This window comes from Xenopus laevis, chromosome 9_10L, assembly GCF_017654675.1.
Source record: "Xenopus laevis strain J_2021 chromosome 9_10L, Xenopus_laevis_v10.1, whole genome shotgun sequence".
In the NCBI taxonomy this organism is placed as follows: domain Eukaryota; kingdom Metazoa; phylum Chordata; class Amphibia; order Anura; family Pipidae; genus Xenopus; species Xenopus laevis.
Window position 1 is genome coordinate 95,100,567 of NC_054387.1, and position 26,169 is coordinate 95,126,735.

Sequence of the window (26,169 nt, forward strand, 5' to 3'; positions counted from 1 at the left end):
CCCCGAAACGTTGCACGTTTGCAGAATAAATACGCAAGGGTATAACCCTGCTGTTACTTGCCTTTGAGTGCCAGTGTTTTCTTGGATAGTCTGCTGAGGAGGGTGCCGATCCCTCCAACACCGTGTACCAGGCGCTGAACTGCTGAAGGCCAGGGTTGTGCGAGCGGGCAACAACACATTCCTCTATAGTTACACCACTGCAGCCATAGCAGCTCCTCTCACTGCTCCTATTACACTGATATGAGTTACACACAATCCATACATATACTCTTCTAAACTTTGCTTAGTTACAGATTAGTGAGATAATTCACAACACTTAAAGGGATACTGTCATGGGAAAAAAAACATTTTCAAAATGAATCAGTTAATAGTGCTGCTCCAGCAGAATTCTGCACTGAAATCCATTTCTCAAAAGAGCAAACAGATTTTTTTATATTCAATTTTGAAATCTGACATGGGGCAAGACATATTGTCAATTTCCCAGCTGTCCCTGGTCATGTGACTTATGCCTGCACTTTAGGAGAGAAATGCTTTCTGGCAGGCTGCTGTTTTTCCTTCTCAATGTAACTGAACTGTGTTTTTACTATTGAGTGTTGTTCTTAGATCTACCAGGCAGCTGTTATCTTGTGTTAGGAAGCTGTTATCTGGTTACCTTCCCATTGTTCTTTTGTTTGGCTGCTGGGGGGGGAGGAAGTGGTTGATATCACTCCAACTTGCAGTACAGCAGTAAAGAGTGATTGAAGTTTATCAGAGCACAAGTGACATGACTTGGGGCAGATGGGAAATTGACAATATGTCTAGCCCCATGTCAGATTTCAGTGCAGAATTCTGCTGGAGCAGCACTATTAACTGATTCATTTTGAAAAAAATGTTCTTTCCCATGACATTATCCCTTAAAGGAACAGTAACGTCAAAAAATAAAATTGTTTTAAAGTAATGAAAATATAATGCAGTGTTGCCCTGCACTGGTAAAACTGCTGTGTTTTCTTAAGAAACACTACTATTGTTTATATAAATAAGCTGCTGTGTAGCAATGGGGGCAGACATTCAAAGGAGAAAAGGCTCAGGTTACACAGCAGATAGCAAATAAGCTCTGTCTGTCTAATGGTGTTATCTGTTTTCCATTAGTTAACCTGTGCCATATAGCTGTTTTTCAATTTCCGCCATTGCTCCACAGCAGCTTGTTTATATGAACTATAATAGTGTTTTTGAAGCAAACACATCAGTTTTACCAGTGCAGGGCAACATTACATGATATTTTTTATTACTTTAAAGTACTTTCATTTTTTGGTGTTACTGTTCCTTTAACCACATAACCCGTAAAAAGCTTCGACCTAGTGTTTTTCTATATCTTGAAACTCGTCAGTGACAGTAAACATCCTTATGTTTTACAAGAGGGTGGTTGAACATTATCCCCTCATAGTAGTTTATTGCCGCACTCCCAGTCAAAGCACCACTTCCGGGTGATTGCCGGTGCTCTGATTGGGCGACACGTGGAAGGATTTACTTGGAAACATTATTCATTAGAAAACGTACTAGATTCAACACTTCCTGTTGCAGGCCCCCTTCATATGTAAGGCATGTATATTATAGCATTAGGAAAGTGGTAAAAAAAAACAAAAAACTCTGACACCTGAATAGAGTCTGCGCAAAATCACCAACCTGCTTTACATCCGGAAGCTTGACGTCACTTCCTGCGTGTACAGAGGCCGAAGTTGCCGCTTCGATATCCCTAGAAGACAAGATGAGTGATAACGGAGAGCAAAATTATGCCGAGCGGGTTAGTAAAAAAAGGAATCGTACTTCATTCTTGGCTCGTTCATCAGAGTTGTTGGTTTGTACCTTGCGTGACATTACGATCAAGACGCTCACTCTGCGTGTGTAGTCTCTGACATTTAAACCTTGTCTTTGTGTTTACGAAAAATCTAAAACTTATTGCCTCTAGCTGCGCAACTTCTGTCGCCATTTTACGCTCGTTATTTGCAGCCAAAATGGTTTCTTTGTCCACACGTGAAGCTGATCTGAGTGCGTTACGTCGGTGGCTGCATCTGCGTCGCTTTATTTGGGGACACGTGCGCTGCGGCGGGGTTACTCCGAGAAGTTCCGAAGCCGCTCGCTTAGTCTGTGATCTCATATTGTTTGTTTGTAGAAACAAGTGTAAGCGGAGTATTATATCCTGACGTGTAACCCAAAAGCTTTAAATAGAAATTGGCTCTAGTTGGTGTTTATTATACAACACCCACATGTTCTTCGGATTCAAGCGATTCAGATGCTTCCTTTCCATAGCCATTGGCAAACTTACATTTTAAAGTAATTACGTTGTCCATATTTGCGTTATTCATAATGAAAATATAATTTTACTATCAAAAAGAGTGAAACCTAAACCTTTTGTTTGAATGAACAAGTCTTTAAACGGAGGGCTGATTTTGGCGCTAATAATTGATAAACTCTATATAGACAGAGCAATCTGTTGATTTCAAAGTAACAAAGCTATTTACCATTAAATGAACCGTAAGAGAGACACAAAGTGTTTTAACGTGTTTAAATTAGAACATGCTGTTGCACTGTAGTGATAAAACGGAAACCTTTGCGTCTAGGGTTGCCACCTTTTCTGGAAAAAAATACCAGCCTTCCTATATATTTATCTCTTTTTCCCTATTAATAACATTGGGATCAACCATCATTTAAAGTTGGCCGCAGGTGGTTATCTTGTTGTAACTTTGTTAAACCATCAAGATCAAGACTATGCACATGCTCAGTGTGGTCTGGGCTGTTGTTGTGAGGTTTATGCTTAGGGAACGTCATAAATTATAAAAACCGCACAAGTCAAATAATATCTGCCATAGAAGCTGATACAAGACTGATTAATAATTAGAATATGCAGACTGCACTGCGGATACAAATCTCTACACGTCGCTGGCTGCTCTACAGGGAAACAAACAAAACTGCTAGCGTTCTGGGAAGTAAGGCGGGAGGCGCACCCCCCCCCACCATTTGAAAGTATGATCGTGTCCCTGCAGAGCAGTTAGGGACCCTCTGAAGTTTACTATCCCCAGCAGTCAGAGCAAGTAAAATGAAGGGGGAATTTCACTGCATACAGGAAGTTTTATTATAAAAACAGTACACATTTTTTTGATCAGAAAAATTAGTGTGTTAAAGTAATGATATCATGTAGTGTTGCCCTGCACTGGTAAAACTGGTGTGTTTGCATCAGAAACACTATTATAGTTCATATAAACAAGCTGCTGTGTAGTAATGGCGGGAATTGAAAATGTTTTATTTGGCACAGGATAAATGGTGGATAACAGATATCATTATGTTCTACACAGCTTATCTGCTGTGTAACCTGAGCCTTTACTACTTTGGCATATTTTTATTACTTTAAAGCAATTACATTTTTTGATGTTTGCCTGAAAAAGAATCATAGGCAGCAGGGACAGATAATCCAGTCACACAGGCAAGAGTCCTACAGCGAGTCGGGTACCCGCTGGTTATCCACAAAAACCTGCGGTACCCTGCAGGTAAAAGTTATATACATGGGTTGGCGGTTCTGCGGGGTCGCGGGTTGGGCTGCTGGTCTTCTCGATATCGATTTTTACTTTTTTTTTTTTTTTTCTCCTTCTGATCACACCAATTTCCGATAATGTCACTTCCGGTTTACAATGACAGCACTTCCAGATTCTTGATGATCAGCGGGTCCGGGTTACAGATAAGGTACTTGTGGGTAGGGATGGGCAAATTTTTTTTGCCTTGTTTCGCCGCAGAAATGGTGACCATAGACTTGTGTGGCGTCGTGCGACAAATAAAAAAGACGCGCGTCAAAAAAACATTTTTTTTTTTGAAGCCCATAGACTTTAATGGGCGTTGGGGACATTTCGCTGGCACGAAAAAGGGGCAAATTCGCCCATCCTTAGTAGCGGATAAGAAAGCGGGTCCAGGTTGTGGATTGGTGGTAAGGGTCGGGTATGGGTTCCAAATAGTGGACCCGCGCAGGACTCTTAACACAGGCTCCAATTAGTCTCCACACACCTGCATGATAACAATAGGGACTTGGGAGACTGGGCTAATAGGAGCACAAAAAAGCTATTCGAGACTTGAGGTCAGTTCTGAGAGAGAGGAAAGGAATTGTGCACATTGGTTCTACTGTCTCAGAAGAATAAACCCTTTTATTTGTACCATATATAAAACATTTTTAAAAGCATACACAGCATTATGTAATTTTCATGCCAACTGTCAACATGCTCACTTTGGAAAAGTCAATAAAAACTACTGATATGAAAAAAAGCACACGGAAAACTAGCACATAGGGTTGGGCAATCGGCTGAAAATCCAATAAGATAATCTGTATAAATAGCAATACTTTAGAGAGTGCATATGTTGCACATTACTTCAATAACATTATTATAGGTTATACGAATAAACACAATTTTAACTTGTGCAGTGTAACAAGGTATCTAATTGCATAGAAAACAATTTTCATTTCATGGTTGTCCTGGTCCTTTAAGTCTGAATAATTTGATGTCTGGACAGATTCACACATCACTAGATATTCCCTAATTAAAGCAATTGAGAAAAAGTATGTTCAGCGCAAGACCTATTAACTTACCAGTATTAAAAAAGGGGGTATATAGTTATGTCTGAATCCATCTGAAGGCTTTACACTCGTTGCTAAACAAAAAGTTAAGTTATAAGCTTGTCAGTTTTATAAACAATAAACATGTAAAGAGCACTTTTATTATCTAGATAACATATATGCTTTAGTGGTTAAAGGGGCAATAAACCCCCTTTTTTTCCAGCATTTGTGAAATTAAAAGGTCTTGTGCTGAACAGGATTCTTCCATTCACAATAAACAGGACAAAATCTAAAATTGAGTCACATTCTATTTTAGCATAACATCGGCTCTAGGACCAAGATGGCAGCTTATTAGCCCATGTAAGGTGCTGCCCGACTGAAATGACAAATGAAAATTGGCCAGATATCCATCGGGCAGGTTTGGCTCTTGCATCTAATAGGACAGCTTCTGCATGTTGATGCGGCCCTCAACTTGAAGCCTGTATAGCTCCACTTATGAGCAGATTCTTTGGCCCTCGGCTTATTGGTGAATGGTCCCCAAGTGCATGACCAACTTGTTTATTGATAGCAGAAGAATTTGTTTTGACCAATGAATGGAAATTTCACTTTAGAACCTGTAATCCTATATCTACAATTTTTAGGATTGTACCCCTAATTGGCCATGCATGCCTAGATGATCTGGCAGAATGGTCAGAATCTGCAAAACTGCCTGACTAAATCTGGGCATGTGTAATTGTTCATGTTGGAAAGGTGCTTAGAATTTAATTTTACACAGACAACCCCTTATACTTTGAGCCAAGCACTTGGCATGTACTGGGGCTCATTTATAAACACTGGAGACATTTGCACAATTTTCAGTAATCTGTAGCAACCAATAGTTGATAAGTAAAGGGGCAGTATGATGAACCTATTATAAGAGCATGTATTTAGATTATATTCATTATTGGGAAAGTTTTAAGATGTAGTAAAGTTAAAGGACATGTAAACACCAACATTTCTGGACAGCGCACTCTTCGGTTCAAATCAAGGAATCGCTTGGTCATCGAATCATTTGTAAAAAACTTGAATTTTATTAAATATTAGACATCCTTAACAAACTGTTAAACCCTGCGCCATGAGGTCTGACGCGTTTCGTGTCACTGCACTTCATCAGAGACCTGATGACAGGCATGTAACATGGCATGTACATTTTCCTACCAAGTATATAAATCGGGCATATATTCCCCACTCAAGCCACATCATTTGTATTGCATACACCCCCCCCCCATTTGACAGCTCCATCACATTTTCCTAAAACAAATATCCGCTTTCACCTGGTGGCCATTTTCCCTCTAACACATCAGTAACACTGACATCTGCAAACAGGACATGTATGCTGTAAATTTCATGCAGTGCAGAATGCAGTTTAGTCTGGCACAACATACTTTGATAAAAAGTTCTGCTGGAGTTGAGCACTGTAATGGTAAAGCTTAGCTTGGGAGAGGTGGTTAGGAGAAAAAAATAGGATCAGACAACTAGAGCAGAGATTCTATGGGAACCAGTAATGATGTCTCTTTATTGGCTGTTGGACAAGAGGGTGTGTTTAGTAATCTGAGCTGAGAAAAACTGAAAGTCAACAGCCAAAGTAAATTCCTGAGGGAGGGGGTTAGAGGAGTAGAAGGAATTCTAAGTGATTAAGGTAATGCTGCAACCTTACTGTGTTTTTAACAACCAGAGTGTAAGTTATCTAACAATTTGAAAGTGGCTGTTCACTGATTAAATTTTTGTGAAGGGGGTTTACATGTATTTTATGGAGTTGTGTGGTATGTATACAGAATAGGAAAAAAGACCAGGAATACATTAGAAAAATACACAGCTTAAGATCTGGGTCAAGTACCATAGAGCATACTTTATTTCACTGAGATCTACTTTGGTTTAATTTAGTATAAAAAGTCGTTTAAAAAGACTATTGCCAAGGACTTCTGTAAGAGTTTTGCAAAGACCATAGGGCATATTCTATTTGTTCCATTCCAAATTCCATCTGTTTTTAGAACATTTTCTCTTGTGAATCACGAACTCTTGTCTGTATAGTTTTCAATGTCTTTGTAATTGAAACACAATTTTTTGTTCACCTAGGATGGTATCTTGTTTTCCTAGTTTGATGCAAATTAAGGTACATGTTTTCTATTTGGCCAGATCTTTTGTGGAGAATTGCGGACATGGCTGGTTCCATAAAGTCAAAGGCACAGTTTTGGACTAGTGTTTTGCCACGGATAGCAGCAGTGTTTCTTTAATTTACAAACGTAAACTTGGCTGTTTTTATATTTAGAAATATTACCACTACAAAGATCAAACCTTACTCTCTTTTGCTAACCTAACGTCTGAAAGTCTAAAGTAGAAGGTTATTTTGCTTGATGGACAAAAAAATAGGTTTGGCGTTATAACTTAGGGTGATGGGTCCCCTTTAAAGGAAAAAGATTGTTTTAAACCTATAAAACACAAAACAGAACAAAACATCCCGTATGCATTACATGAAGTCAGGTATGAAATAAGAGTTGTCATATAGAGTAGTGTAACACTAAAAGCCATGTATAGAGGTTGATCGGACACATTAAGAAGTAATCTTTGTGCACTAATCTTTAGGCCACCATTTGCTCCAGGCTGGATCGTTATGCACCATTTCTAATTAAGCTCAACTGAATTAGCTTTTGTCCGAAAGGGGAGTTTATATAAGGGTATAAAAGCCTAACATATTTTTAAATCCCAATGCATAACCTTACATTTATCCGTATTGCATCTTATCTGCCATTTAACCGCCAAGGTTGCAAATTTGTCCACATCAGCATCCACATCCTGTATAGAATGAATTGACTTGCATAGTGTTTATCAGCCTCGCCACAAAAAGTACCCTACTCCAAGTAGTGATTATACCATGGACAACCTACCTTTGTATACAATCCTTCAACCTGTTCTCTGTCCTGTACAAAGAGAATTATCTAGACCAACAGACAATTTAAAAAAAAAGCAAACACTTGTGCAGCACTATACTGCAACTCCACTGTCCAATTTCCTACTTATTTAATCAATAAACACATCTGTCTTTCATAAAGAAATGCTGAGCACTACTTATTATAGTAATCCAAATAGGTATTACATTGTATTTTGTTATCCCCTTTTAAAGGAGAAGGAAAGATCAGTGTGGGGAACACCCTTTAGAAATTCTAGTTGTTTACTTCTGACCTTGGAAGTTGGCTATTAGGTTCCATAACAACCTGGCTCTCCACAGTGATCCTATTTTTCCTTATCCTTAAAATATTGGATTTACATCATATTTACTCTGTCTTGTACAGTACCAGAAAAAGAAACCCCAAAATGTCCTGGCTAAAACTGCACTAAGCACTCAGGGATTCATTCCATCAGGCCCTGTGCTCTTGTTCACATTTACTTTGCTTATCCATATTCTGTGTTAGCCTATGACAGCTTGTTATGTGCAATTACAGCGTTGGTCCTCTTACTCCATTGTTGAGCAGAGTTTATTATGGCCAAAATAACCATTTTTTGTTTGAGAGCACTTTTGGCCTACATTTTTTGTACTGTTCATGTGCAAAAAAGAGGTTCTGGTATCTGTCAGTTTGTTCCTTATCTAATTATACCCCTTGTTGATGCTTTATTTGTAGGTCTAAAGAAAGACCTCTAGCCCTCTCATTGTATTGAAAACAATACATATTAAAGGGAAGGAATAATGTGGCTATTGTTATGGTGTAGTTTTTGATATAATATTAGACTGGGTGACGTGGAAATCATTCATTCTACCATTTAAAAATTTATCAAACCAGTATTTTGTTTATGGTTTTTTTTTTTAGTTTTAATAAAGGTGAGTAGGCAGCCATCTAAGTTCATTATGCATGATCCTGTGTTTTTGAAAACAGGCAGCACATGAAAAATACTTTCAGGCAGCTATTGTCTCATCCATTCAGTTCTTACCTCACAGTCCTAAAATACTTGTAGGTTTTGCTCCTGTTTCCCTCGCTTTGGTGCTATTATCACATCTACCACTAGATGCACAAAGCTTGCAATTTATTGTTTGATATCCATTCCATATGTTAGAAACTTTGTAACATATGAAAGCAGTGCTTTTTGGTAAGTTTACCAGCATGAGGAAGGATTTATGTAGTCCAAAAAATTGTCTTCGTACCAGATGTAAATAGGTGGTTTTAAGAAATTCCATGGAAATGCTGCAATCCTTGCCATTTGGGGGCTCATTTCTTGCTATTCATTACAATACCTTTTCATGCAGCTTCATAACATCAGCTTTCCCTTAACTGATACAATTTAGGCAGTATTTCAATACTATGTTTTTGTTTAAAAAATAAATTCCAGATGTCATTAGCTTTGATCCTAAAAATTTTTAAACATCCTGTTCTTTTTCTGTTAAGGTTAATATTGAAGAAGGAAAATACAGAAGTCGTCATTTGACAAGTTTAATAAATGAGAATTATTTGAAGCTCAGAAATAAGTGAAGCTGAAATTATGAGGAGAAAAAAATATGCATGCTATTTTCAGAACTGAAGTCCTACTTTTAGAATATTAAGAAATATGTATGAAGTGGGGAAGATGAAAAGAAGTCAGAATTTGAAAATGAAGAATGAAGAAAAGAAATTAAAATGAAGTTAAGATAAGAAGTAATCTGGAATCAGAAAGCACTACGCTAAGTAATTACTAGTCTGTTTCTGTGTCCCTGTATGCATGCATTATCTGTATAACTATATACAGGGTATACAAATTTTAGGGAACATCTTCAAATTAGGTGTTTTTTGTTTTTTAAATTACATTTTAAACCAAGTTTTTATGCAAAATACAAACTTAGTCTTTGAACTCCATTTTTATTTGTTTTGTACAAATATTTTTTTCATTTAACTTAATAACTGTGTTTAGGAATCAAGATCCGCTTCAAGGAGTGGAAGTGCGCGCCAGTCTGGCAAGTCTGCAAGTCAGTCCCCAAATCACTCCGCTGCCCGATCTCGTTCAAAAGAAGGATCCAGGCATTCCAGATCCAAATCCAAATCCAAGTCTAGATCCAGATCCAAGTCAAGGTGTGTAACATGAAAATTCCTGAAACAAATCTGCATTGTGAAATATTAATTGACAAAGTATGACCTTCTATGACCTCATTTTCCACTTTATTTCTGACAACCCTTATTTTCCCAATTCTATGTTTGAGGACAACCAGGGGTGAGCTTTCCCTCACTTGTTTAAGCTTTCCCTCACTTGTTTAAGCTTTCCCTCACTTGTTTAAGCTTTCCCTCACTTGTTTAAGCTTTCCCTCACTTGTTTATCCATTTTCTTTTCCAACTCTTTTAGAGAGATCAAGGACTGATGCTAAAAAAACAATTCTGTTTGGTATCTCAATATATTTGCATTATGATAATGTGTTTGGTAATCTATCTATATTCTGGGAAAAAGTCAACTCAGGCTAATTTTAACGTTATTGAATACCCACTATTCTGATCTCTTATTCAAACCACTGCCTGCTTGCTAGGTTAAATTTTACCTACATTGTCTGGCTATAGCAATTCAGATAATGTGCCATGCAATGATATTTCCTGAAGTTTTGTCATAACTATTTCCTGTTCAGTGGCCAATTTTATCTACAGAAATGTGGAGCCACAATAGGGGCATCTTTTGCCCCATTGTGCCAACCTATTTATGGGTTGCTCCACTTCTTTGTGGAGAACAATTTCATTTGCAGGGCACAAGTGTATAAGAGAGAGATTGAAGCTTATCAGAGCACAAGGCTGAGGGAACTTGGGGAAAGTAACACATTGGCTTGCCTTGTGTAAAATTTCAAAATTGAAAAATTTCAGTACAGGATTCTGCTCTAGAAGTGCTGTAACTGATGTGCTTGGGTGGGGTGGGAGGAGGCTGGGGGACAGAAGGGAACATAGAGCTAAAAAAAAAAAGGTGGATTCGGAAAGAGATACAAAAGAAGGATCAGAATGAGAATGGAAGGGGGGTAGAAGAAATGGTTGGGAGAAAAGTAAAGGAGAAATGGGAGAGGGGGAAAGCGGAAAAAATAAGAGAATAAGGGAATAGCATGGGACAGAGACAATAAGAGAAAAAACAAGACCGTGGAGTGACAGAAACCTGTGGTTGTACTTGTCTGCCAGTAGCTGACTGCAAACAATTTTTAGCTCTATCACTCTTGTTAAATCTGCTACAGTAACAATCAAAGTGGGGGCACCACTCTATTTTCTTTAAGGATAATTAAAGTGCCCTTAAAGGAGGGTGGTGCGTAAATAGATATTTAAAAATAAAAAAAAGTTGTTCACAAGAAAACCGGATGTAGTGTCTAAATATGGTGCTTGCCAAATGTATACCTTGTTAATCTTGGCCAAACAGAACTGCGGTATAAAGACATTTAAAACCACTAATAAGAGTGATCACCTCTTATGTATTCCATTGGTACTTGGAGTTGAGAACATTCATGAATGATTTTACCATTTATATACCCTGCATCTGCTGGATCAGAAGTGTTAAGAAAAATCGTCAATAGCATCTGGCTTAACTAGGGTGCAAACCCATTTTTTACTTTTTCACATTTGAAGCTTGTATATTGACCATTATCACTGAATGCAAACTGTATATTTGTTTAGAAGAGGCAAAAGAGCTGCCCGACTCTATATGCCTTTGTAGCATGTTTTAAAAGGGACTGTTCATTATAAAAATAAAACTGGGTAAATAGCATGTGCAAAATAAAAAAAATCTTTCTAATATAGTTTGTTGAAAAATGCAGCTCTCTAAACAGTTATGACCCATGATGCCTGCCTTTAAAGGAAAACTATACCCACAAAATGAATACTTAAGCAACAGGTTATATCATTATGTGGCCTATTAAAGAATCTTACCAAACTGGAATATATATTTAAGTAAATATTCCTCTTTTATATCTCTTGCTTGAACCACCATTCTGTGATGGTCTGTGTGCTGCCTCAGAGATCATTTGACCAGAAATATTGCAACTCTAACTGTAACAGGAAGAAGTGTGTGAAGCAAAATATATCTGTCTGTTAATTGGCTCATGTGACCTAACATGTTTTTGTTTGTTTGTGTGCACCATGAATCCTATGATCCCACGGGGCAATTTTCTATTTATGATTACGCAATGGCGCATACAAATAAACAGGTATATTATGAAAATGGTTCATTTAAACGAAACAGGGTTTTACATATGAGCTGTTTTATGCAATATATTTTTATAGAGACCTGCATTGTTTAGGGGGTATAGTTTTCCTTTAAATTACTGCCTGGTAACCATTTGATGGAAACCAAGAGAGCTGCAAAGCAGGAAGTAGTGTTCTGGCTGTTATGTTAGACATCCAGTCACTCCAGCCTTTATACATGACATTTTTGGCTAATTAACTATAATAGAAATATTTTTTATTTTGCACATTCTATCCATTTGCCCAGTATTTATTTTAATACTGAACTGTTCCTTTAATAGGCAAATCCATAATGGAAAAGGACCTTGGAATATTTCTAGTATTCATATGAAGCATTCATAGTAGGGAATTGTGTGACATGTGTCCTCTCCACTTTACTGTCCTGTACACATTATGCAATGTGGAGAGCCTGCTGTTATCTGTTACTTTTATACAGTGTGGTCTTTTTGACTGGACACATTGCTACTCGTGGTGCTATTCAATCAGCAAGAGGAAACTGAGTTTCCTTTCATATCCCCAATGTATTTGTAGAAAATGACATAATATAACTTTCGTAACTGCACAAACTCCTCAAACCATAAGTCAAGCAGGTGTTCTCCCAAACTGCTGAGGCACATTTCACCCCAAATGCACAGCGATCTTCTCTAGATCCTTTCTCCGGTGGCCTGCCACACACAAATTCTTATTGCCAAACGTCTCATAGTTTTACCAACACGTTGTTTTGGACATCCACATGGTACTGAATATATGACCTCTTTGAATGCACACATTTTTTAAATGGCAAATTCTCAACCTATTTTCACACTAGTTTTAGTTATTTTAACCCATCTACAAGCCATACTTCTGTCAGTGTGTGCAACCTACTTACCTCCATCAATTAAGCCAACTAGATAGATTAATAACGAGGATCATTTGATAGTTGCATCTGCACAACAAAAGTTGTGTTTTGCACGTCATGATCTCAGGACTAGTAGTGGCTGAATCTGACCCTTTTCACTGCTCAAAATTTGCTAATGGGTGTTTTTTTTGTGCAATCATTTTCAAACCACGCAACATTTTATTTACTAAACAGTCTGTGGGCATTTTTCTGTGCAAAACATGGGCACTTATTGTGCTCATCCCTACTCAGGACCTCACTCAAACTAGCGTCCATGTTCAATAAATCCCAATGATATTTGGGCCAGCACAAGTAAAAGGGCAAACCATGATTTTAGGACTTGATTTATGTGCATCAAGGCAGATGCTACTGATAATTTTTCACTGTGTGTTTAGTTGATTAACATTACCGATCAGCCGAAGTGTATGTTAATTTCTTTCCCTTTACCATTATTAACGGATGAACTCAATGGACATCTTTTTTTAAAAAAAGTTATACATTTTGTGTAACCATACTTTTTCCAATAAGTTGCATAACCTAAAACTTTCTAATACAACAAATGCAAAAGTTGTCTCTGCATAAAACTTTCTCAGTGTTCTGAAGTCAGGCTTAAGTTAGGCTGTTTTAGGTACATTTAGTGTTTTTTTATGTATACATAATCTATTTGCAATCTAAAAGAGCCTGCAAGAATTCGGATGGGGGTAACCGTACTCATTTTTGCAAGAAAATGCACCATGCAACTGCTATGGGAGGGAGAGCCCAGTTTGATTGTGCACATGAAACAATACAAAAACAAAACTTAGGGTTAGTTAGTCCTTTAGAGTGACTCTCCCCTGATGTTCCTCTACATTCTCTCGGCTGTATGTATAATGTCACAAATGGATCAGCGCACGGAGAACGCAAAAAGCAGGAACAAAATATGGTGTAGTAGTTTCAATTAAACTTGGAGCACCCGGTGCTTGAAATACAAGGTTCACTAATGTGTGTAGAATTGAATTTGGTGAGACCTCCACCAAGTTTAGTAAAATTGCCTCCTTAAAAGATTTTAGTAGAAATAACAAACATAATATTGATCAGCAATATTCTCCCCTCCTCCACAGGCCACTTTTAGGCTCCAAGACAAGAATACAGAAGTCGCATAGTATAACACTGATTTATTAAAAGACTTAAAGGGATACTGTCATGGGAAAAAAAATTTTTTTCAAAATGAATCAGTTAATAGTGCTGCTCCAGCAGAATTCTGCTCTGAAATCCATTTCTCAAAAGAGCAAACAGATTTTTTTTATATTCAATTTTGAAATCTGACTTGGGGCTAGACATATTGTCAATTTCCCAGCTGCCCCTGGTCATGTGACTTGTGCCTGCACTTTAGGAGAGAAATGCTTTGTCAGGCTGCTGTTTTTCCTTCTCAATGTAACTGAATGTGTCTCAGTGGGACATGGGTTTTTACTATTGAGTACTGTTCTTAGATCTACCAGGCAGCTGTTATCTTGTGTTAGGGAGCTGCTCTCTGGTTACCTTCCCATTATTCTTTTGTTTGGCTGCTGGGGGGGGGGGGAGGGGGGTGATATCACTAACTTGCAGTACAGCAGTAAAGAGTGATTGAAGTTTATCAGAGCACAAGTCACATGACTTGGGGCAGCTGGGAAATTCACAATATGTCTAGCCCCATGTCAGATTTCAAAATTGAATATAAAAAAATCTGTTTGCTCTTTTGAGAAATGGATTTCAGTGCAGAATTCTGCTGGAGCAGCTCTATTAACTGATTCATTTTGAAAAAAATGTTTTTTCCCATGACAGTATCCCTTTAAAAGATTTTAAAATATTTAATTCACATTTACTTCCATGAGTTTCACATATGGCTAAGAAAGAAGATACCAGCTAGCTCCAATCTTAGATTATTTAATCTCTTCTATTTATCTAAAGCAACAGACTATAGTTGTGCTTAAAGCTAATAGTGACGGAAAAACAACTACTGGGTAATAGCTCACCGAGTAGGAAGGTTGACCTGGGTGTACAAACCCCAGGTCCGACACTTAAGCGAACACCAATTGAACTTTATGGAATATACTTAATATAAATCAGCAGAGCTTGCACTCACCGAGTTGACACAATGGCCCAGGTGCCGTGCCCCAAACCCGTAGTTTAGGCAATCTGTAATCAAGGAAATAATTGCGCACGCACTACTGCAGCCAAGGTGATTGAGGTAAAACTTCAAGCTTTTTTTCTTCATGTTATAAGGTAAGCGTCCTAACGCATTTCGTATCACATAAGGTTTATCTCCGGATGTGAACAATTAAAACTGTTAACGCTTAACAATCAAAGTAAAGAAAGCCAGTACTACAAAATGCATGTATTAGTCGCTTTTTAAATATTAAATAAATAAAGTAAATTTCAATGACCCAATACATATCCGTTGTCATAAAATTGTATTTAACAAATTTAGCCAGAGTTCGGTACAATTAAAAACTATGAACCTTAGATAAGTTTAACATTTAAATATTTATATTTTTTGTTATTCTATGCCCAAAATAAAGCTGCTCTTAAATGGTTATAATGTCTCCTACAAAAATTCGTTAAAAGATAACTATGTGATCCCAATTTCAATCGATGTTTAGTAAGAAACAATCTTATCCAAATTATTGAAATTATTTAACAGGCTCATTTTTTGAGCCAATTTCATTGAATGAAAATTTGGCAGCGTTAATTGACATGTTTTTACAACCATTGGTAAAAAGATTAGATTCGTATTTGTGTGACACAAAACACGTTTTGCAGATTTTAGATGGTTTTCTTTGGAATGATAAGGAAAACAGCTGGGCTACTGTTGATGTAGTCAGTCTGTATTCTAATATACCACATAGACTAGGAATAGAAGCAGTGCATTATCATCTACAGAGATATAGCAATTACAACACTGAAACCAAGGATTTTATTTTAAACACTTTGCAATATCTTTTGACGCATAATTTTTTCACATTTGATCGGACATTTTACCTCCAGACATGTGGTACCTCAATGGGTGCGAAGTTCGCCCTACCTATGCCAAACCTGTACATGGGTTGGTGGGAAGAGGTCCACCTTTTTGGAGGTAAGATCACAGGGGTTCAATTTGTCAAGCTGTATAATAGATAGGTGGATGGTCTCTTGTTTGTTTGGAAAGGGTCTAAACCTGAATTTTTAAGTTTTGTAGAACACCTGAATTGCAATGATTGTAATTTGAGGTTCACTTTTTCGTTTGATCATACCACTAGATTTTTAGATTTGAAACTTACAGGTACCTCTCATCAAATAGTTAGTACTGTTTATAGAAAAGAATCTGCAGGCAATTCCTTGCTGAGGGCTGACTCATGTCATACTAGACACATTTTTAAAGCAGTACCTATAGGGCAATTCCAACGTTTGAGAAGAAACTGCAGTACAGAGGCAGAATTTTTGTCGCAAGCAATAGAACTGAGGGATCGCTTTCTGGCCCGTGGTTATCCGTTATCACTCTTGGAAACAGAAAATAGAAACACGTTGTTATATACTACTTTAGCAAAGTCTCTAGAAAAAACTGTACAGAGTTCCTCACTCATATTCATCACTACTTACAGTAAACTATTTTACAAGATAAAACAAACCGTGCAGAAATATCTCCCAGTTTTAAATGGGGATGAAAAACTTCGGAAAGTGATGGAAAATGGATGTAGATTTGTAACCCGGCGTGCTAGGACACTTGGGAACATTTTGTCACCAAGTGATTTATGTGATAGAAAAAGGGACTTATCGCTGTGGAGCAACTCGCTGTGTATCATGTAATTACATGGAGAAATCCTCCGAGTTTGTTAGTAATAGCACTACCAACGAATATAAAATTAAATGTTACATTAACTGCAACACCACATATGTGGTTTATTTGTTAACATGCAAGAAATGTAACATTCAGTACGTGGGAAGCATGTCTAGAATGCGAGAACACATCTATAGCATTGAATCCCGCAGTAACAGTACCACTGTATCCAGACATTTCTTAGAATGTAGTGATTGTGATATTAATAACTTGATTATCCAAGGAATAGAAAAGATCTATCAATCAACGAGAGGTGGAGATAAACTCTGAACTTCGGCATAGAGAAGCGTTTTGGATCTTTACGTTAGATACTAGGCAACCGAGAGGTTAAACTTTCGGTTTGATGTTGCATGTTATACGTGATATTGTTATTGATGATATTTATTGCTAACTGAAAACAGCTTCTATGCCTTATAAGTTACAATTTATCCATATCAATGAAAAATATATGTTTTGGAGTACACATAGATATGCGCTTGCTCCGGACACATTGTAGAAATAAAACGTATATCTTTCTGGTAATTTAGATGTAATGGGTTTTTACCCAGATTCATTTTAGAACCTCTTATTTTAAGTTATATTCTGGGAAACGATAAGCATCACTGTTTGATTGATAAGCTACTAACCAAGATTTTAAAATCGTGATCGATGCAAGATTGATATTCTGTCGTCTGAAATGACCCCCTCAAAAAATGAGCCTGTTGAATAATTTCAATAATTTGGATAAGATTGTTTCTTACTAAACATCGATTGGGATCACATAGTTAACTTTTAACGAATTTTTGTAGGAGACATTATAACCATTTAAGAACAGCTTTATTTTGGTCATAGAATAACAAAAAACAAAAAATATTTAAATGTTAAACTTATCTAAGGACCAAAATACATTTTCTTCGGCACACCACTTACTTTCTTTCCATAGGGTGCATTCAACTCCTCCAGCTACTTCCAAGCCAATTTTCATACAAGAATTTCCATAGGGAGGAAGCACACCAGACACTTGGCTTTACCTTTTAGAACATTTATTCCAGCAGAGTTGGCACAAGCTTTCGGGGTCAGCCCCTTCCTCAGGTGCTTATCTAAGGTTCATAGTTTTTAATTGTACCGAACTCTGGCTAAATTTGTTAAATACAATTTTATGACAACGGATATGTATTGGGTCATTGAAATTTACTTTATTTATTAAAATTTAAAAGCGAATAATATATGCATTTTGTAGTAGTGGCTTTCTTTACTTTCTGATTGTTAAGAGTTAACAGTTTTAATTGTTCACATCCAGAGATAAACCTTATGTAAGGTCAATCTGGACGTCATTTCCTTTAATTATGTTTAAATGTCTGTAACGGTTCTTTGTTAAGTTAGTGCCTATGATTACGTATCTGTACGCGTTAGGATGATTACCTTATAACATGAAGAAATAAAGTTTGAAGTTTTACCTCAATCACCTTGGCTGCAGGAGTGCGTGCGCAATTATTTCCTTGATTACATATGGGTAAGTCCTTAGCAGGTATCACTTGTTGGAATCCAAAGGAGAATATTTGCCGGCAAGTGTCCCAACTCGCTTATATCAGATCGGTTGATACATTTCTTAATCCCACGCACCACAGGATTGAGCTCCCTCCAGTGCGGATAGCATAACACTTGCGAGAGGCAGTTTATTGCAGTGCAAGCTCCATTAAACCACAACTCTGGTTAAGAAATCATTTTTCTAAACTTCCTCAAATGATATTTTTTCCCATCAGTATGTATTAAGTTAATGTCGTTAACTAAAATGAAGACAATTGCATTTTAACCAAAGAAAAATGTAACCATCTTTTGTGTCTTTTTAGGTCTAGATCAAGAAGAAGTTCTCGTAGACATTATACAAGGTCACGCACTCGCTCTAGGTCTAGGAAAAGATCAAGGAGCCGGTCGCACAGTAGAGAATATAGAAGGCGTCACAGCAATAGTCACTCTCCTGGGTCTGGTCGGAGAAGGCATCTTGGAAACAGGGTATGTGACAGTTGACTTGCAGAAAGATTTTATGCATTTTAATTATATGAATTTGGAAATAGCAGTATTTGCAGTTATCAGAATCCTCTTGATTGAATAAAAGAAGGAAAACTGCTGAATAGCATAACAGCTGCTTATTTAACTTAAATGTGATATGTGAAAAAATACATTATTTTTCATGTCACGCATCTGTCTAAAACAATTGACATGTCTAATTTTTCAGTACTGAGAAGGTTCCCATCATTTAATTCATTTAATATCTTATGGGTTTTCATTATAAAAGTAGCCACTTTTAGACATATACCTCCATTGTTAAAGCTTAGCCAATCATTACCACACTCGTTGCCTTCGATAATGCCTCCCAAATATATAAGCTGATGTTGCCAGTGAAATGCAGAATGTTTCATTTGCATGTAACCGATTTGATTGGCTGATGTGATCAATAATGTTTATTTTTAACAATAGCAGACAGAATGTGGCCCAAATATTGTGTAGGCCTTGAAAAAGGTATTTACGTATCCATCTGTGTAATACTAGAACATGAAATCAAATCCGGATGTAACTACATATACTATATGACAAAAATATTAGGACACTTTGTGTAGCCAAAAATATATGGACAACCCTACTACTCACATTTCCTTTGTGTTATAACTTACTGCTGAACTGTCTCTGGAACAATGACTGCACAAGAACTATTCATTGGAAATATGAATTTCTCATGGGTAAACAGCTGCACACAAACATAACATTACCGCATGTAATTTAAAATGTAGTGATCAGCACTTGCTCAAAAGTAATAAGATGTGCATGCCAAGATGGCCATCTGTCATCTGTTTCATAGCAGTAAATTTAAGTACAAAAATCCTAAAATGCCTTTATTATAACTACAGAAAAAGTAAAGTTTGGTGATTGAATTTGGAGGCTTAGTGTGGCTAACAATAAATAACAATAGCAAGCTTTTGGAGCACACATGCCCCTTCACCTGGCAAAATACAAATGAAAGCAAGTGACATACTCCAGTAAAAATGGATATGATATGGAAATATTGTAAAAATTGCTCTTTTTGTTTTTATCCTTTGGAGACATGTAGGATGAATGTATGCTAATTTTGTATGCAATGATGTAAACTATATGGTGCTGGTTTTACTTTTCACCGTAAATTAACATTAGCTTCAAAAATAGCCCCTTTATTGGAGCTCCCTATAGATGTTCTCTGGTCCCTGTCGTGTTTCAAATGGGGCTGGGCATGTCCTAATGTTCCCTGCCAGAAGCACATACATTGCTGCCAAGGTACAGAGTTGGCCAGTCCTTAAATGAAAAGGCCATACCCATCCCTCCCAATTTCTCTAGTAATTAGGAAATGTTACTAGTTTGTCATAAATCATATTTGTTGCTTATGTCTGGCCCAGAAGAAGCTGGTACACTCAATGTGGAAGATATATAGCAAGTGTTGGCCTCTTGTGAAGACTGATGGTATTCTTCTAAAAGGGCCAGTTCTGCACCCAAATTTGTTTACAATAAAATTCTCTTTATATCTCAACATTTAGTTAGTTCATAGTTCAGCGTTAGCTAATAGCTTTTGCATCTGTATAATGTTCTCCATATCAGCCATCTGTACTTCCAAAAAAATCTAAAAGGGTATTATATGTAAAGACTAAATTGTTCCCTGAATAAGCTTACGTTTAGAAATGCATTTTTAGGCAAAAAAAAACAGTGGTTTCCATTCGTGTCAATGCCAGGGAACACAAGGGGTGTTTTTTGTAACTAAATGTGCCATTAGCTTTAATATTCTGTCTACTCTGTTGTAAATACAAAAAGTCAAGAACAATATTATAGAGCAGTGATCCCCAACCAGTAGCTCGTGAGTAACATGTTGCTCTCAGCGGCCTCAAAGTAGGTGCTTGTTTTTGAATTCCAGGCTTGGAATCCAAGTTTTAATTGCATAAAAACTAGGTATAGTGCAAGGTAGAGCCTCCTGTAGGCTATGAGTCCACATAGGGGCTACCAAATAGCCAATCACAGCCCTTATTTGTGTTGCTCCCCAACTCTTTATACATTTGAATGTGGCTCACGGATAAAAAAAAAAAGTTGGGGACCCCAGTTATAGAGCATTACAATAACCCATCTGTATATCAACTGTGCGTGATGTTCTCACTTTGGTTTGAATAAACATGTTTACAGTTGGTATGGTTTTTCCCCTACCCTTTAGGCAAATCCAGATCCCAACTGCTGCCTGGGAGTGTTTGGTTTGAGTCTATATACTACGGAACGTGATCTAAGAGAAGTGTTTTCTAAGTACGGCCCACTTAGTGATGTTTCCATAGTGTATGACCAGCAGTCAAGACGTTCAAGAGGATTCTCCTTTGTATATTTTGAAAATGTTGATGATGCAAAGGAGGTGAGTACAGTGTATTTCTCTACTCTTTTTTTTTTTTTTATTATAAATTTTTCTTAGGCTTCACCTGCCCTCATAACTTAAAGGGATACTGTCATGGGGAAAAAAATTTTTTTTCAAAATGAATCCGTTAATAGTGCTGCTCCAGCAGAAATCTACACTGAAATCCATTTCTCAAAAGAGCAAACAGATTTTGTTATATTCAATTTTGAAATCTGACATGGTGCTAGACATTTTGTCGATTTCCCAGCTGCCCCTGGTCATGTGACTTGTGCCTGCACTTTAGTAGAGAAATGCTTTCTGGCAGGCTGCTGTTTTTCCTTCTCAATGTAACTGAATGTGTCCCAGTGGGACATGGGTTTTACTATTGAGTGTTCTTAGATCTACCAGGCAGCTGTTATCTTGTGTTAGAGAGCTGCTATCTGGTTACCTTCCAATTGTTATTTTGTTTGGCTGCTGGGGGGGAAAAGGGAGGGGGGTGATATCACTCTAACTTGCAGTAAAGAGTGATTGAAGTTTATCAGAGCACAAGTCACATGACTTGGGGCAGCTGGGAAATTGACAATATGTCTAGCCCCATGTCAGATTTCAAAATTGAATATAAAAAAATCTGTTTGCTCTTTTGAGAAGAGTGCAGAATTCTGCTGGAGCAGCACTATTAACTGATTCATTTGGGAAAAAATTTTTTTTTCCCATGACCGTATCCCTTTAAAAAAAACAAAACTGATCAGAGTCTGCTAGTGTTAATTGGCTAGAGAAGGATCCTCAATGACGAGAACTTCAAGAACACAAGCTTGTAGAATTCAAAGCATGGAGACACTTTTATTAGGACACTGCACTGCAGTAATAAAACTGATGTCATTAATAAATTGGTCTTTATTTTTTCTTTTTAATAATTCATTAATTATTTCTTAATCTGACGCTTTGCGGCTTTTAAATGTGGGTCACCAACCCCTTCTAAAAAACAAATGCTCTGTAAGACTAACTGAAAACCCAAAAATAATAAAGGAAAAACAATTACAAATTGTCTCAGAATATTACTTTCAACATCATAGTGAATGTAGGTGGTGTGTTTCTGTTTTAGGTAGAGTTTCTATGGAAACCAGTAATACCATCTCTTCATTGGCTGCTAGACTGGAGGTAGTGTGTAGTAATCTGAGTTAAGACGAACTAAGCATTCTCAGTAAACGGCAAAAAGAAAAATCCTAAGGGAGGGGGCAGAGTGGATTAGAGGAGAAGAAGGAATCCTAAGTGATTAAGTGAATGCTGCAGCCGTGCCATTTGTTTAACAACCCGAGTGACGGGTGTTTAAAGATTTGGTAGAGGCTGTTCACGGATTACATTTGTGAGGGTTTTACATGTCATTTAAGATTTGTTTTTCTTTTACACCCTGACACTTTGAACATTTTTTTGCAAAACATTATACTGGTTGTGAGAGAGCTCTTTACAGAATTTTAAATATATTTTTATAAATACACATCCATCATATCTAACATTTCTGTTTTTCAAAAAAGGCAAAAGAACGTGCTAATGGCATGGAACTTGATGGAAGACGAATACGTGTTGATTTCTCAATAACAAAACGGCCCCATACACCTACACCAGGAATATACATGGGAAGACCAACATAGTAAGTTTAATGCTTATTTGGAGGTTGGCAAGATGACCGAATGGTGTAAGACCATACCTATGAAAACATTTTTTAGCCCAGGACTTTGGCAAAAATAAAACAAAAACACAATGTAAAGGTCAATATTAACGGATATGTATATGTCCATTTTTGAGAAGATTCTTTAATAGGTCACTCGTTATAAATTCTAAAATTAGCTAATGGTAAAGTATGCACTATGAATATATAGTTTCAATATGCTGCCATTTCTTGATGACTGTATGGTCACCATTAGGACCCAGCTTCATCTTCAGACCTTATATTCAGTTGCTTAGTTGTTAAGTGAAAGCTTAAAGTTTGGGGTGTCAGGGACTTTATTAAGCACTGCAGTTATCCACAGGCTACAACTTTTAGTGGTTATTATGGGTTGGGGACCTTTCAAAATCTGCATTTCTCACTGGACAAGTAGAAGGGTGTCCGAAATTTTCCACATTTTGTAATGAATAATACTTTCCACACACACACACACACACACATATATATATAGTACACATTAATATACAGACACATTATATGTATGTGGCTGAGTCGGGTCCAAACTGGTGACAGCATTTACACTGTTATATAACAAGTTCCTATATTGTTCATGTGATATGAACCACAGTTTTTTATATTTTTCTTTCAACCTTAACCATGACCCAGTGGCAGTTCACGGCGCAGAGATCATTACGATCGGGGATATGACAGAGGTGGATATGATGACAGAGAGTACTACGGCAGATCCTACAGGTAATGCGTTCATTTAGTTACATTTTTAATGACTTAATTTTAATGCTTACACCCTCACCCCAGGACATGTGAGACTTAAATTAATCTGGCAGTCAGTCCATGGTGATCCAGTTGTGATTAGAAAGCTTTCAACTTGATCAGCTTTCAACTTGATCATATTAGGTTCAGACATGCTGATAGACTGCAATTGGGTGGTTAAGGCCAGTGCCAGATCAATTGGGTGGTTAAGGCCAGTGCCAGATGTAGTGGATGTCGGCCCACGGAGGCAGAGAATCCACTGCTTGATGTGCCTGCACCAGGATACATTGCCTCTGCTCCAGTGAACAGATGAGCTGGGTCCTCTGTCTGCATTTCTCCACAGGCTGAGCACTGCTACATCTGGCACTGTGCTAAGGGGTGAGGAACACGGAATATTGGCTTCACTGCTCTTTACACTATTAAAGGAACAGTAACACCAAAAAATGAGTGTTTTAAAGTGATGAAAATATAATGTAGTGTTGCCCTGCACTGGTAAAACTGATCTGTTTGCTTCAGAAACACTACTATAGTTCATATAAACAAGCTGCTGTGTAGCCATGGCGGGAATTGAAAAAAGTCTATAGGATAAAGAATAAATAGTGGATAACAGAAAACACCATTATGTTCTACAGAACTTATCTGCTGTGTAACTTGAGCCTTTTTTCCTTGGCTGCCCCCATTGTTACACAGCAGCTTATTTATATAAATAATAGTAGTGTTTCTGAAGCAAACACACCAGTTTTACTAATGCAGGGCAACACTGCATTATATTTGTATTCCTTTAAAACACTAATTTTTGGATGTTACTGTTCCTTTAAACAGACACACCACACCCTCTCTGGACTGAAAATAATGAAACAGACTTAAAGGAAATGTAAACCCTCAAAACAAATCAATGTACAATTGGGTTGTATAATGCAATGGCAAGAACATGTAACACTGTATGTCCCTTTTAACATGCATAAAGTTGTATAATTTAATGTATTAATATCGTATTTACTTCTAGTTACTATCACCTAAAATTCAGCATGGGTAAAGACATAGTAATAAATAATGAACCAGGTCAATGTACTATATATCTCCACTTATATAATATCAAACATAGCCACAGAAACATTCTGGCATGCCCAAACTGTTCATTAATCAAACCTTTGTGAATAAGGTTAAAGGCAATGCCACAGGAGTTGCTGTTAAATACATGTAGAGACTTAGGGCATTTGTGCAAACCTCTACTTGGTTGTCCTATCTAGGAAAATGCCCTTTGTTTTTTACATTTTCGTGATCTGCTTTACAGAGGGGGCGGAGGTGGAGGTGGAGGATGGCGTGGAGGACAAGACAGAGACCAGTTTTCTAGGTAATGTATAAATTAGAGAGGGAAGGAGTTGGTATTCACTCTGTTCTAAATGGTTTTCTGTTTGTTTTTTAGCATTGGAGATTAACGCTTTAATTTACTTATAATTTTTATAAATGTATCTTTTTTTTCATTCTTAAAGTTATATATATTATAGTGTAGTGTTCTTATATCACAGAAGGCGGTCTCCATCACCATACTATAGCCGTGGTGGCTACAGATCTCGCTCCAGGTCACGATCATACTCTCCACGTAAGTATTTGACCAATTTGTTTTCAAAGTCAATATTATAAGAAACTAAATAACAGGGAGGAGAAGTTGAGTGGGGGAGGTGCACGGCAGACAGTAAAGGCATGACTGTTGATGCTGTGAGGCGGAGCAATAGTGACTTGCGGATTCGCTGACTTCATTGGAGGAGGTGTGGCAATTGTATAAACAAGCAGTGAGTGGGGCTCACGGAGTGGAGAAGTTGGGTGGCTAATGGTGACATCATTCACAAAGTAAACCAGAAATGTACATTTTCTAAAATTGCCATTCTTCATGTTCCTGACCACCAGCATCATAGAATTTACATTTTATATCAGCCAAGCAACAGGAAGTTCCTGTTTATAAATTGTGTGCCGAGAACGAGAGAATATGTGCAAAGCTCTGATCCATGAATGGCTTATGTTCCTAATCTATCCTACACCAATAGTGTCATTCTTGTTGCCTGATGGAGTGTTCGCTGATATGAACCATTCTAAACCAAATGTTGTCATGTACTCTTATATTAGCTGTTGCATTACTGTAATCTGTGCTTCAAAATGATGATTTTTTTTGTTTAAATGAGAGATCTGCCATTTCTGAGAAATTCAGGTTCCACCCTTTATAACTTTCTACCTGTTACCGGTGGTGACAGAACTGCAGCCATAACATTGGGATGTAAAGGCAATAACGCACAGAAATGGCACTTTCTTCTTTGTAACCAATGGGCAAAGCGCTCCAGTAGCACAAATTTACTAAAGCTTGTAAACATTGTATATTGATTCATCTTTTCATCTTTTTTAGGTCGCTATTGAAAGCCGGTGACCTGATCACTTCTATGACGTGTTTTGGTAAACTCTACAACTTGTAGGCTTTTTGTGCCGCCTTGAGGATATAATTGCATGTGTTTTTATAGTCTGACTTGTGACTGCGACAAATGTTTATATAGCTCCTGCTATTTCTGTTATTTTTGAATTCTTTACACCTTTAATATCTGAGCTGAACAAGCAAAAATAAAGGAAACTTCGATTTTTTTTGTTTTTATTATTCCACTTAATATGAGCACTGAATCTCATGCTCGTGTCTACGTAAAAGCATTATAATAACAGAGATTGTTTGAATTTGCTATGGGCTTATTTCCCCCCATGACTTTAGTTTTGTATTTTGTTCTGATACCCCTGTGAGGCTGAATTGGTAGCTGACCTCCTACAGGTTTATTTGCCTTCCTCTGAACAGTTCCCCTTACTTTTATTATGTTAATGTGGCTAAATTGAACATACCTGTTGGC

The 26,169-nt window shown here is 37.3% G+C and overlaps 1 protein-coding gene across 1 annotated transcript; it reads left to right on the top strand.

Moving 5' to 3' along the window:
* The first annotated feature begins 1,646 nt into the window (after positions 1–1,646).
* On the top strand, positions 1,647–25,914 carry tra2b.L (transformer 2 beta homolog L homeolog). Its single transcript, NM_001366915.1, is given in 9 exon segments — positions 1,647–1,780; positions 9,488–9,645; positions 18,311–18,473; positions 20,686–20,874; positions 22,386–22,501; positions 23,183–23,269; positions 24,582–24,641; positions 24,817–24,890; positions 25,686–25,914. Coding segments are annotated over 9 exon segments (894 nt in total). The 5' UTR covers positions 1,647–1,744; the 3' UTR covers positions 25,697–25,914.
* The last annotated feature ends 255 nt before the right edge of the window (positions 25,915–26,169 follow it).